At 48.4% G+C, this 14,197-nt stretch overlaps 1 protein-coding gene across 13 annotated transcripts in view; it reads left to right on the top strand.

Annotated features, from left to right (window-relative positions):
- Msi2 (musashi RNA binding protein 2) overlaps window positions 1-14,197 on the top strand; it is a 354,017-nt gene that overhangs the window by 17,646 nt on the left and 322,174 nt on the right. The window contains exon 1 of one of the 13 annotated variants that reach the window (XM_040749455.1): window positions 10,821-11,237. The exons of the other annotated variants lie outside the window; for them this stretch is intronic. Coding sequence (XP_040605389.1) covers window positions 11,157-11,237 — 81 coding nt within the window. The 5' untranslated portion in view covers window positions 10,821-11,156. Of the gene's footprint in view, window positions 1-10,820; window positions 11,238-14,197 lie in introns of those variants that run through there. 13 annotated transcript variants of the gene reach the window in all.

The raw sequence follows: 14,197 nt of genomic DNA, 5'->3' as shown, positions 1-14,197 counted from the left end.
GATGGATCTTGTTATGTGTTTTTCTGCTGCCCTCACCAGTAGAATGTAAAATTCAAGTCTTTAAAGAGTGCAGGGCCTGCCTGTGCAGCCCGTATTTTGGCACGATGTCACCTTAAGCATGTCTGGTCTACCGTCATGTTTCTCCATGTCCACGCCTTCCCAGCACCAGCTCTCCTGGCTGCCTCTCTTCATCGTGACCTTTCTGGGGTAGAGTTGGTCCACCTATGGGATGACCCTCTGAGAGAGAGGTGGGCTGCAGACCACCTGGCCTCTCAAGAGAAGGCCTGGTTGTGTTTATGGGAAATGAGGCCTCTTCAGAGCTTTCAGGGTTGGGCAGATAAAACCCCCAAGTGCCTGGTGGTTTGGAGCTTAATCATTGTCAGACATGTCCCTGTGTGCAGGGACTCTAAAGAGCTGTCCAGAGGGCTACTTTGACCTTCTAGGCTCTCATCTTGCTTATTGGCAGAAGAGATAGAATAGTTCTTGCGGGTGGAGACACGAAACCACGCTGGGAATGACTCAGTGCCGCACAGGTTGAGAGCTGAGAGAATGGGAAGTGAGGGCCCTGCATGTATGTTCCCCTTCCCTGGACTCCATGCTTTCCAAGTCATGGACTTTATTATTTGTGTCCCTTTCTGTTGAGGTGTCCCTGCTTCCTGGATTCCTGAACTAGGCTTCTTGAGTTCGAATCCTTGCTCTGCCAAGTACTGTTCATGCAGCCTCAAGCATGTTGTCTTATGCCTTCTATCTTATAAGCAGATAGATCCTAGCACCTTCCCAGGCTTGTGGTGAGGCTGAGTTAACATAAGACATGCTCAGTGTGGTGTCTGGTACATGGAATACTACACACATGTGGATTAGGAGCTATTGGGAAGGATGTTGTTCCATGGCAAGTTTGGCTAGCTATTGCCATCCTGAGGAGGTGCATATGCCACAGTCCATTGTCTTGCCTATTTTTTAATGTAATACTTGAGGAATACAAAAGAACACATGTATGTGTGTGTGTGTGTGTGTGTAAATGTAAACATGTGTGACTAGGGCAGAGTTTCAGTGTGACCTGGGTGTAGCTCTGTGCTTGAGATGTAGCAGATGAGTTGTAGGTTTGTGGGGAGCTTTGAACTCTGGGATCTGGTTTGAAAGTTGGTGCTGCCACTAACTCTGTGGCCCTAGGAAGATTCATAAACCTTTTGGTTCTGCTGTTAAAAATGGTTGTGTGGGATAAATGAGACAGTATAAACAAGATATTTGGTATCTGGTTGGCACTTAGGAAATGTCAATTGTTTGCTCCTATAATTAGAAAAAAATTTTTTTTCTCAGACAGGGTTTCTCTGTAGCTATGGAGCCTGTCCTGGAACTTGCTCTGTAGACCAGGCTGGCCTCGTACTCACAGAGATCTTCCTGCCTTTGCCTCCCCAGTGCTGAGATTAAAGGTGTGCGCCACCACTGCCTGACCCAAAAAATATTTTAAAGCCAGTTTTGTTTTTTTTAAACCAGCATTTAGAGAAAGCCACCAAAGGTTCAGGTTTTTACTGTGTTATTATATGTGTCTGAATGTTTTACATGAATGTATGTGTGTGCATGCCTGATACCCAGGGAAGCTAGAAGGCATTGGATTCCTCTGGAGCTGCAGCTACAGGTGGCTATGAGCTACCATGTGAATGCTGAGACTTGAACTTGGATCCTCTGGAAGAGCGGCCAGTGCTCTTAAGTGCTGAGCCTTCTCTCTGATCCCTTGAATCCTTTTGAAAGCTGATTATGATGCCATGCATCTGTAATTCCAGCACTTTGTGAGTAGCAAATAGGAGGAGGAGAAGTTTGGGGTCATCCTCAACTCTGCAACTATCTTGAGGCCAACCAGTAATCAAAAAGAAAAACAAAACCAAAAAAAGCGCTGTCTTGAAAATGGGAAAGTTATCTGGGCAGTGGTGATGGCAAGCCTTTAATCCTAGCACTCAGGAGGCAGAAGCAGTTGTATCACTGAGTTCTAGGACAGCTAGGGCTACACGGAGAAACTCTGTCTCAAAAAACCAGCTAACCAACCAACAAACCAACCAACCAAAAATCTAAAGAAAAAATAGAGAGAGAGAGAGAGAGAGAGAGAGAGAGAGAGAGAGAGAGAGAGAGAGAGAGAGAGAGAGAGAGAGAGAGAGAGAGAGAGAGAGAAGAATGGGGGCAGTTACGGAGTGTCCTGATGGTGACGAGAACACCAGGTATTAGCTGACACATCAGCAGCCCATAAGAGATGAGAGGTTGGTGTTCTTAATCTGCACAAAGGGGACTGTCACAGGGCCTTCATTCCACAAAGCCCCATTTTCAAGGGTATAGAAATGACTCAGGGTTCTTAGATGACTCTTCTAGACCTGGAAGGTGCTTTTGTTTCATTGATGCTGGAGATGAACTGGAGAGCAGAGGTGGGGGGTGAGAGTCTGTATCAGAAGGAAGGAGTAGCTCCTAGAAAACCAGATCTCCAGTTGCCAGTGAGGATAGGTGACGGGGATGAGGGAAGGCTATTGAGATAGGCAAGCAAAGTTGTCTCTTTTGGAAAACCTTTGGGGTCCTAAGAGGATATGAAACGTTGGATTTTGCCCTGCAAACCTGTGAACCCCATTGCATGAGGGGGGTAAATTTGACAGAGCTCGAGAAGTAACCACAGAGCTCTGCTAGCGGCCTGGGCGATGCTGACCCCCAATGTCCTGTAAGGGCTGGGAAAGCCTCAGATGTGTCAGGACTCCAGTGGGGTCCTAATCTCCTTGCTCTCTTCCAAGTAAGGCCCCTCTACGTGGTGTCCACTGGGTGGCTTTTCCCAGGTGTTGGGAGTAGTTGTCAGTGGACCTGCAGCGTGGTGTGAGGTGTATGTGGATGTTAGTGTGTGAGAAGAAGGAGAGGGTCTGTGGAAGGCAAAGGGGGTGGTCAGGAGGAGGGAAATAGCGGCAGATTACATTGACTAATTGTAGGGAAAAAGCCTTATTTGCTGCCTCATTACGTGGTCGCCAGGCTATGAAGCAGTTTATTGTAATTAATACAGAAACAGCAAATAAGTGTCGAGTTGGGAGTGGAGGGTCTCTGGGAGCCCCTCCCTGCTTTGGTTCTCTGTGTTCATTGCCCCATTCATTGGCCTTTCAGGGAGTCTTGGGGTGCACCATTGCGGGAAGTCACTGGCCTGTTTTCTGCAGGCTTGAGTGACAAATAGGAAGCTCTCTTGCTGGATCTCTGTTCCAGGTTACTTAAGGGTCTTCATGTTTCCTGTGGGCAGAGGAGGAGAGACAGACCCATCCGTGCCACCATTGCTATTCTTGCCACAGTTACTTTAATTTCAGCAAGTGCAAGTGTCAGGACACACGTCCAAGTCCATCGAGTTGTGGGCCGTGTGGAGTTGTGATTGCTTTTCCTTGATGGTTTCTTGTTCAAATCAGCAGTGCTCTTAATTTTCCAGATGAAGTAAAAAGAAAATTGGAGACTCCCCTCCCGCCTTGTGTCTCTTCATCCAAGATTTTCTGAGCGTGACTCTGATTTGGAGGGTTAATATTAATTAGGAACCGGGCTAGACTTCGGTTGCTTGATGAGGTGGCTTCAACTGTCCTGAGAAATACAGCTCTCTTTTGCACATTCCTGCTTTGCAATGGAAGTCTCTGAGCTTAGAAGCCAAAGGAATACATTTGCAGATCAGGGAGTGAGGGCAGAAGACGCTTGCTACAGCAGTGTAGTCCAATCTTCCGGGTCTAGACTCGAGAGGAAGGAACAGCGCCAAAGAACAGGAATGGTGGGTCTAAGTTCCTAGGGACTGTGACACTCCAGAGTGGGACACTTAGTTCTTTAGAGGCTGAGTGGGACATGCATGGGGTGGGGTGGGGCTGGAGAAGATGGACATGCTCATTATGGTGCACGTGTTCTGTACCAGGCTCAGATCAGGGAGTGGTGAGACAGCTTGAGGAGGATAGCCCAGCCTCTGCCCCTTAGAGTTTGCATCCTGAAAGGCCATGATAGCTTGAGGAGGATAGCCCAGCCTCTGCCCCTTAGAGTTTGCATCCTGAAAGGCCATGTTCACAAAACAAGTTTTCCCATGATTCCTTACTCAGGTGCAGCTTCCATGAATGCTACAAAGATATGATGGGTTGTTCTTTTGTGAAAGAAATGGGGGGGGGCATGGGTGGAGCTGGTACCATCTATCCCATAGGGTAACTCAGAGAAAAGTCAGGGCCAAATACAGAAAAAAGGATGCTCTGAAACCAGGATAGTAAAGTCTGAGATTAAACAACCTGAAAAAGTAGTTTCCATCCATTTAGAACACATGAACCCAGGTTGAAGGGATCAACAAACGACATTAGCATTCAGTTTGCCCCTGCTCTGACCTCCCTGCTGCCTGTATTTCTCTTGAGATCAAAGCAAAGAGGAGGGGGAAGAGTTGGCACTCAGGTCCCCTTTCTGACCATGCTGAGATAACCCTTGTTTTACAACCTTGGGCTTCCCAATCTTTGCTTGGGCTGACAGACTCATTTTAAACAAAAAGCAGGCTGTGTGTTTTAGTGATGGGGGCCCCTCAGAAACATCCAGCAAAGGCTCTCAAAGACCCCAGAAAGCAGGTTGGTGCTCGACTGCTGCAGCCTCCCAAGGGTTGGGAGGTATTAGTAACCAGGAAGTTTCTCTGTTATTTTTCTTACTGCTTCTCCGAGGAGCAGCCTGGAAGGGAAGGTATATGGAGACAGGACAGGTCTGAAGAATTCCTGCCCCCTGCTGTATAATAAATCTGATACTAAAATTAGTGCTGGCCTCCTGAGCCATAATTCTTGCTGAGCCAATAACGAAGTGTGTGTGTGTGAGTGTGTGTGTGTGTGTGTGTGTGTGTGTGTGTGCGCTCTCTCTCTCTCTCTCTCTCTCTCTCTCTCTCTCTCTCTCTCTCTCTCTCTCTCTCTCTCTCTCTCTCTCTCTCTCTCATGCCAGTGTGCTGTGCGTGTCCAGCTTGTCTCTCAGGACTGTGGGATGTCAGATAAGTAACTGGCTCTCACAATTGATTTTGTTTGACAGCATCTTCTCTGCTCCCTGCTCCTCCCTCTCTCCCCTGATGGAAGTGAAGGGAGTAGGCAGAGGTGGGTAGAGGGGAAATAATGCCGCTCGTCTTTCAGGTGTGCGTAAATCTCTGTCACATAGGTAGGTGTTCTTTGAGAAACTGTGGAATGTTTTATAATTGAGTGTTTTACTTTGGTGACAAGACATTACTCAACTCCTCTCCAGCATCTTCCTCATGCTCTGGGTGGGGCGAGAGTTTTCCTTCTAGGGAATTGTGTCACTTAGGGTGGCCAGCTAACAGCTTTAATAACTAAGTGGGCATTTGGGTCCCTCCGTGCACAGTTCTCCTGGTAGGGACAATCTGCTTTTGAAAGAACACACTCACCTTTAACTGTATATGGCTGTGTCAGGAGTTGTATTTGATTTTAAATTGCCCATGTCCTGCAACCCTGTTTTTCATTAAACAATAAAATGTTTTTAATCTTCCTGCAGCTGTGTTCACTGTGTGGGGCTTGCTTTTGGGGAGGAGGGGGATGAGGGGCATATGCGCTCTCTCCTTTTCCCTTTTATACTCACCAGGGCTTCTCAAAAGCACTGTCCAGCAGGGATGGAACCCCCTACCCCCAATCAACTTTCCCAAGCCAGTGGCTGGGAAGTTTATAAGCTGGGACCACCTTGGGTCAGTCTGGAGCTACAGCCCCTGAGGCTAAAGTACTTTCTTTGTGGGCAGAACCCAGAAATGGGTTTGTATCACAGACCCTTTAAAAAGTCTGTCACTTTCCCTCCTCCCTCCCCTGCCTCCCACTCTGGGAGGGCTCCATTTGTCTGTCATAACCAGAAACAGGCTTGGAGCCCCTGACCCATTATAGATGTGTTAAAGACGAATGCCAAGCCCAAAGCCACATAAAGAGCATTTGCCTATAGATACAAAGAAAGGATGAGAAGGAAAGGGGCAAGAAACAGTCTGCTCCAGGGCGAGCCTTAAAGTTAGTGCATGGCTGGGAGGAGGTTGCCCTTCCCCAAAGGACAGGGTGCCCTTCCTAGAAGGGTAGGCTCTGGGTGATGCCTCTGTAGGATCAGGGACTGGTGGAAGAGTGCAAGTTAGTGGCATAGGCAGGGAGCTTTCCTTGCTGTCCCATCTAGCCTGTGTTTCTGTCCCAGAGATGCTTCAGTTAGGAACTATTGCTGGCCTTGTATTTGTTAGCAGTTTTTTTTTTTTTTTGGTTTTTTGAGACAGGGTTTCTCTGTGGCTTTGGAGGCTGTCCTAGAACTAGCTCTTGTAGACCAGGCTGGTCACAGAGATCAGCCTGCGTCTGCCTCCCGAGTGCTGGGTTTAAAGGCGTGCGCCACCACCGCCCGGCTGTTAACAGTTTTTTAAAGGGACTCAGTACCAAGAAAAAACAGACAAATGACGTGTTAGAGGACTGGACTTCCCACAGGGAAGCACATTGCTTTGATTTCTTGGATCAGCACATCCCAAAATTTGTATTTTTTTCAACCTGAAAAGGAGCCCTTTGAGTAGAACAGTGACCAAGCATTAGCTCCTTTTCTTCCCGTTTGAATTTCTTCGTGTTACTGTAAGAGTCTGAGGTGGCTGGCCTGTGCCCTCCACCCTGCCTGGTTGTTCTGGTGACGCCTGGTCGCAAGGTTTCGAAGGTAGCCCCGTGTTTGTCCCCACCACCCCCTGTGACGTGTGCAGTGCAGCTGCTGGTCTAGAATCTTCTTGAACTGGTATGTCTCTCACTCCAAACAAAAATAACCCTGAGTGCCCCATGTATGTATTTCCGAGGTGCATGTGTGTGCTTGTTCTGTTGACAGCTTTGTTCCCTACAGCTGTGCAGTCACAGCCTGTTTTGAAATCTGTAAACTTTATTTGTCTTTAAGTGACTAGGGTAAGCGAGCGGGCGTGAGAGGTGAGATTTGACAACTACCACAGAGCAAACACCATACCCCTCACTTTTATTAGAAAGTGTTTCATTGGAATACTGTGCGAGGGGCGGGTGAGGCGGCTCAGTGAGTAAAGGCACTTGCCATCCGCAACGATGACCTGAGCTCTACCGCATAACCACATCAGGGTGGAAGGAGAGAATGGATCCCACAGGCTGGTCTCTAACCTCCATGTGCACAGTACCCTAGTACCAATTTTAAAACATTATTAGAAATAATTAATGCAAAGAATGATTTTCCCTCTGCCGGAATTTGTTCTCAACTATTTTAGGTTTTTTTGTTTTTTATTTGGTCATCATGGGAATGAAAACTTAGGGCTCAGTGATGTCATCTTCCCACTTTATGGGTTGGCGCTCCAGGACTGGCCATCAGCTTGTACTCAGTCAGGAGGTCCAATCTGCTGCTGGGTTAGGGAGAGAAGTTAAAGTTGGCCAGACGTTTACAGTGCGCCTGCGCTAGCCGCCAACCAAAGTGCTTGCTCGCCCTGGGAGGACAAGTTGGTAATAATGTATTGGCATTAAAACTGCTTTGTCTGGTGGTCTTTAGGGTTTATTTACTCTCCACTTTCCTTTCTCACAAGTGTTTCTCTCCAACTTTTGAAGAAATTGCATCCCTGTTCAGGATAAGCATAGAGCAGTAAGGTTGAGCTTGGGAAGAGGGTATTTGAGGGGCTGGGCCTGGCCCCCATTCCACTTCCCAGGTGAAATAGCAGAGTCCCATACTGTCTGCCAGGGGGAGTGTTTAGAGGTAACCCATGTTCCTGGGACTAAAACGTTTCTGTTTTGTTTTTTGCTGTCTCTGTCTTTCAAGTGGGTAAAGTGAATATTAATATGAAAACCCAGACTAACCCAAGAGTCATGCAGTTTCACAGCAGAGCATGGTAATTTAGGATGGGTTTGCATTCGTATCTCTGCTCATCCTGGTGGGGGGGGGGCAAGGGAAAGAAGAGGGTGGGGAATGAAGGGGGAGGGTCTCTTTTCAGGGAGATTAGTAGTGGGGAGGGAAGGAGGAGACTTCCCAGAGACCAGGGAGCGCTGTGAAGTGTTGTCAGCTAATGGGAGCCTTGGGAACCCCCAGTTATGTCTGGGAAGCTTTTGCATGTAGCTGCTTTGAATTCTGTGGTCTAGAACTAGATGTTTAAAAAGCAGTTACAGAACAGTTCCTCAGAGAAGTATTTCTATGAAATTCTGTGGCCCTGGAACCCTGTTTTTCCCAGCAAGCCTCTCTGTATTTTTAGAAATGTTTTATTTTCTCCTTGCCTGTCCCTTAGCAGAGGCCCCACGAGGACTTTCTGTCATGTAGCTTTGATTTCTTGAACAGGTGTTTGAGGCCATGAAGGGTTTTATTTAAAAAAAAAAAACAACAACAAAAACAAAACAACCAACAACTGTAGGCTCTTTATCTGGGAGATCAATGTCTTCTCATCCTGCGTGGATGGAGTGGAAGGAGGGACCTGTGTGCTGCCCTGCCTTTCTAATGAGGACAAATGAAGGGTCGTGTGGCTCAGATGAGCCTTCCCTGCAAGCCCCTTCTCTTTATTCGTTTCCCCCTTTCTTTCGGCTGATAGCCAATTCCGTGTCCCATTCCTACTATGTAGACAGAATAATTTCACCTAGGTCAATGGGACTACCAGCTGTCGTCTCCACTGGTTCTGGGCATTTTAAGGAGCCAACTTTCAAGTAGATTTTAATTTAACTTCGGACTGAGCACACGTTCTGAGTGTGTCCCGGTGGGCAGACACAGAAGGTAGTTTGTGGCACTTACCCCTTTTAAACTTCAGTTTCGCCTGGAAGCTGTGTGTCCTTGCCTTTTCCTCGAGGGTCCTAATAAGAACTGCTGGTCTAAATCAGCGTCTCTGAGAATCATTGATTTGCTAATTGCTCATAAACGGAGCCCTGGCTTCCCCCTCCTGCTGAGAGCACTTTTCTTTTCCGCTCTTCTGTGAGGAGTTAGGCAGACTTCTGCAGGGTTTTAGAGGTAACCAATAAAAGAGTTTGGCGTGCTGCTGCTGCTAATTGTGTTCCTTGGAGGTGACCACATCACCAGCATCCGGGCTCCATAAACAAGGGGCTGCATGCCAGTGACCTTTCCTGCCTGAAACTGCAGGGCCCAAGGTCGCCAGCATGATGGGGAGTGCCTTTCCCAGGCCTCTGTGGGCCTCAACTTAATTTGCTTGTTTCCTGAGGCAAAATGACCTCCCTGTAAACTTGCTCTCTCCTTTTAGGGAGTACAAACATTGAGGCTAGGTGTGTTCTTTGGGAGGCTTGGGCAGTGTGGGAGGGGCGAGGGGTGCTTGTTAAAATGTCTCTTTGGGGATAGCCTGGTGTGCAGTCAGTGGGTTAAGACTGGAGGCCCAGAGAACAGCTGGATCTGACAAGGTGGGGGCCACAGGGAGGTCGTGAGGTAGCTGCATGGACAGGGCTGTGTAATCGTCACTTCTTGGCACTGAATGTTAAAAAGAAATCATTCTGGAGCTGGAGAGATGGCTCAGTGGTTAAGAGCATTGGCTGCTTTTCCAGAGGACTTGGGTTCAATTCCAAGCACCCACATGCCCGCTCACACATGCCAATGTACATAACATAAAAATAGAATTATTATAAAAAAGCATTCTTTTTTCCCCCCTCTAGATCCACTGTCTTTAGTTCATCCTTAGGAATACCCAACCCAGCTGGACCACCTGATCTTGGAAGGCCCACCCTGTGGGAGTTTGGAGTGCTTCTTCCACAGTCTCTACAGTTAGCGTTGGGGGGGGGGTGCAGGGTGAGAGCAACCCGGGCTACTTTCCAGGTAGAGGAATGCCAGCGTCCTCTTATTGGTTTGTGTTGAGGTTCAGAATCCTGGTCCATTGTCCAGTCCCAGCTGGAAGCTGGAGCTGTGGTTCCGGAAGCATTGTGGTACCTTCTTCTGTTCTTAAAGGGGCTTCAGAAATGGCATTTTCTTGCCTCATTTAAGCCTTCTAAATGGCCCAGGTACCTTGGTTCCTAGCTTCCTTTGTGTGGTTAATCAGCAGTCAAATGGGCTCTTTTGCTAGTCCCATCTAGAGGGAAAGGGTTCCGTTCCGTGTTCCTATAGTGATGAGGGGAATCAGTTTTGCCCTTGTACCCAGACCATAGCGAGTCATGGCTTGACCACTGTGATGTTAGGTGAGTGATTCGAGCTGGCCAGGTTATTTCTAAGGAGTGGCGTGCTGACTGGGCCTTGTCTCAGGAGCCCCGAGGGAATTTTTGGGCTTCCTTCTTTATTGTCCCTCCCTAAGAAGAACAGGTGGTAGGTAGTGTTTGGTGGTTAGAGCCCCTTCCCTAGATCTTTCTGGGATCTGAACCGTGACTGGGTGACCTGGCTAGATTATGTAACCCTTGGAGCTTCCCCTCTTATATGCCACCTGTAAAGTAAGGATGATGACACTTGGTGGCTCATGGGAAGCATACTTATTCTGCAGAGACCATCGCACAATGCCTGCCATCCAACAAGGCTTTAGCCAGAGTTGATTTTCCAGCCAACCTGAGTTTAATGGTTGTTGCCTGGACAGGGAGATTTATGTTGTAACCAAACCTTCATCTCTTTGCTGATTTGATCTGGGAAGCCACAGTGTGCTGTTAGGTTCCCTGGCCTTGGGAGTTTGTCTGGAAAATTCAGGGTTGATTTCACTGAGTCCCAGCCTCTCCTGGGTCAACCCTCCTTTTCCGTACAGGGTCAGGGCCACTGGCTCCCATTGGTGATTACAGCTGGTGTGCAGCCAGTGGGTGTACAGCTGGTGACTGTTGGGACTACACGATGGCATTGGTGGCAGTAGATTCCTGTTTCTTTGGGTAGGAATGGGAGTTGGGGTGGGGAGAGGCGGGTGATAGAAGGCACTGGGGAGGCTGTGTTTCGATTGTGGTGTTAATGTTTAATTATTGACAGTTCTCTGGCCTAAGGTTTCACAGTCTTAGAGCTGTTGACATTTGGGACCAGATAAACCTGTGTGTGTGGTATAGGGAGAAAGAGATATGTGACAGAGGTGGTGTTGGGAAACACAGTGTTCCTGGTCTCTGCCTTGAGACTCCGATGAACCCCATGCTCTCCATGTGGTGTTCTCAGTGTCTCCTGGGGGTATGCCCCTTTGGTTGAGAATCACTGATCTGTCCCCTTAAGTGGCTTCTGTTTGAGAGAGGGAACCTTGTATGGGTTCCGAGGTTCTGTTCCGCATGCATTAGAGCCTGCTTATGGAGTTCAAGTTCAGGAGTGTGCCTGGAAACGCACGCACGGGGCCCACGGTCCAGGCTGGGGCAGCCTCAGGTGACCAGGCAAGTGCTCTTGAGCTGTGTGACCTTTCCCTGTTGCTTGAGGGAAAGAGATGGTAGGGTGGGGACAGTCACGTCCTGTGCTCACACCCCCATCTCTGCAGTGTTTTAGGGAGGGACCTTCTTTTACTAGAGTGACATGGCTCTGGTCCTGTGTTGGTGCCTCCAAAACTCGGTTCCACTCTCACAAGTTGTCCCTGGCACACACAGATCCATCGCTTGTAGGAACTGGCTTTCCTGCACATGTTGAATAGTTTTAGGCTTTTATTAAAAATGAATTATTTTTCAGCAAAGGTTTGGCTTGCCAGGACTCTGTGCCAGCGAGTTACCATGCAGTAGGGGGAGGTGTATGGAATTTGGCCTTGCAGTGGCAGTGTAGCCTGTTGGTTGAGAGAACAGACTTCCTAGGGAGTTATAAAGATCCCACGCTGGGCCAGTTAAATAACCTCTCAGTGCCTCGGTTTTGTCATCCTTGAAATGGGGATGAGAGGAAACAATGCCTACTTTGGGCAGTTGTGAGCTTGAGGGAGCTAAGAGCTGAGCTTGGAAGCTGGCAGGGGGTAAGGAAGTGGATGCTTTCATCCATGACATTTTCCTGTAGTGGATTAGTTAGCTGTGCTTCTCAGGTTTTATGACAGTGATTCTTTATTTTTATTACATTTATACACTGTGTGTGTGTGAGCGAGCACATGTAAATTGTGGAAGTCAGAGGACAGTTTGTGGGTGTCGGCTCTTTCCATCATGTCGGTTTCAGGGTTGAACTCAAGTCATTAAGTTTTGGCAGCAAGCCCCCTTTTACCTGCTGAGCTCACTGGCCCCAGGACAGTGGTTCATGGTCTGACTGTGCAGGAAGTTCTCACCGGCCTTTCCTGGGTGTGTTGAAGGTCCAAGATTTAGTATTGACTGTCTCTGGTGTCGCTGACACGTGGTCTGCAGATGACCTAATAACTCTGCAATGGCAGGGTCATGTTATCATTGGGAGCAGTGTCTCTCCTAGCATCCTGACTTAGGCCTTGGGCCGCATGCTAGGTGACAGTGCCTGCAGCTACTGATCACTGCCCTGATAGTGAACTGGGGACCGGTTAAGGCAGTGGAGGAGCTGTCTCCCTTGGCCTTTGGAGCATCCCCTGTCCAAGCTTCCTGCTGACCCATCTTCCCCACACCCAGTTCTTGCTCTGCTGGAGCCTCAGGCCTGTTTTTCAGGTTGTGTCCTTTCAGTGGGTGACTGGAATGTGTGTGCATGCAAAAGAAAACATCAAAATGTTTGGGGAGTGTTTTAGGAAAATAGCACGGAGCAGATTGCCAAGACTCGCTTATATGGTTCTTTTTCTTTCCTTTTTGCTCTGTACATGTGTGATCAGCATCCCGGAGCATTCTGCAGTACAGCTTTGGCTTTTCTTACCCCAACTGTTCTTTCTTACAGCAGAGAGGATACAATTCAGCACCAATAATACTGAGCAATAAATAACCCAGAGAAGATGAATAGCCTTGTGTGGTGGTAAATTAAAGTTGATTTATTGCACATAATATATACAGGTGCTCCTAATGTAATTAAGCAGTGAGGCTTTTAAATGCTGCAGAATCTGAAAGAAGACCCAAGAAAATTGGGTCTTAATAAGGCTTATTGAAATAACAGCCAAACATGCTGCTTAGTACTGTTAGGGGATGCTGAAAGATGGATCCGCTCTGCTGTACCTCTCACTGTGGAATGACACGTCTAACCCATTGCGTTCTCCACGGTAGGGCAGGGCTATGTTGAGCTTGGCCTGCACTTTGACCTCGTCTCTTGCATAGAGCCGTCAAGTGACTAGCCATTGAGCAGGCTTTTGCCAAGTATAGGACAACAGAGTGAGGCTGTGGGATCAAGCCCTTGGTCTCATTTGGCACCTCCGTTGAACTGAGCAGCCCAGACAAGCGGGGTCATTCACAGAATGAACTTAGCAGTTGAGTCCCCACCGTGGTGGGGATGGGAGGCATGATAGTAGTGGGGAAAGACTCTCTAGGGGTGGGTGGGTCAGGGGGTGAGAGCATCAGGTGCATGGCTGCCCGGAGGGCAGTGGAGAAGGTCCTTGGGTACAGGGCAGGGGATGAAGCCACAAGACGGGCAAGCTCAGGAGAATGCCCAAGAGCCCCGTGCATTAGGAACTGGGAAGGCCTTTGGAGCAGGGCAGGTCAGAGCTTGGGGACAGTAGCCTGGGAGGAAGAGTAGGGTTGGCAGGAGGTCTAGAGGAGTGGCGTGGATAGATTTGCATCTCCAGCCTAAGGAGACTCTACTTGGAGATTATGGAATCATGGATGCAGGTGAGCAGGATCAGAATTTATATGTTTGAATGAAGGCTCTTTGCAGCATTGTGGGAGACAAGGGGCGGGGCAGGGGCAGGGCACAGTCAGTGTGGATGGCAGGGCATTCAGAGTACATGCCTCAGAGCTGGTGGCACTAGTGGGGTGGTGGTGGGGTGCCTGAGGGAGGTAGATGAGCGCTCAGCCATCTGCCTTATTAGAAATGAAGGTGGTGGCATCTCGCTAAGACCTTCAGCTGTTGAAGTACCTGGGCTCCTAAGGGATACAGAAGCCTGTGGACCCCTATGCCTTACATGGAGAGGTGGTGCCAAGGTTCCCTTGGAAGCGAGAGAGTTGTCCCACAGAGTGCTTGGGGTCAGAGATGCTGGTTTGGGGTGTTTCTGTGGGTTGTCTTAGAGACTTAAAGACTCTTGCAGCTGAAGGAAATCACAGTGCTTATCAGTCCGTTGAGGAATTTGATGTGCCCATCTGAAGAAAACCTACTGGACAGACACCCTGACTGTAGCAACAAAACAGGTCAGGGGGAGGTCATTCTTCACTAAGGCTTTCAGAGTAAGATCATTTTCAGTAATTAACTGACCTTTTGACTCTAAAGCTAGGAAACAGTTTCCTGTAGAAGTCCTTTTCTGGGATTCATAAACTCACTTCACATAGTTTATGGT

Source organism: Mesocricetus auratus, unplaced genomic scaffold (assembly GCF_017639785.1).
Source record: "Mesocricetus auratus isolate SY011 unplaced genomic scaffold, BCM_Maur_2.0 Super-Scaffold_100007, whole genome shotgun sequence".
Taxonomy (NCBI): domain Eukaryota; kingdom Metazoa; phylum Chordata; class Mammalia; order Rodentia; family Cricetidae; genus Mesocricetus; species Mesocricetus auratus.
This window is presented reverse-complemented; position numbering and strand designations above follow the sequence as displayed.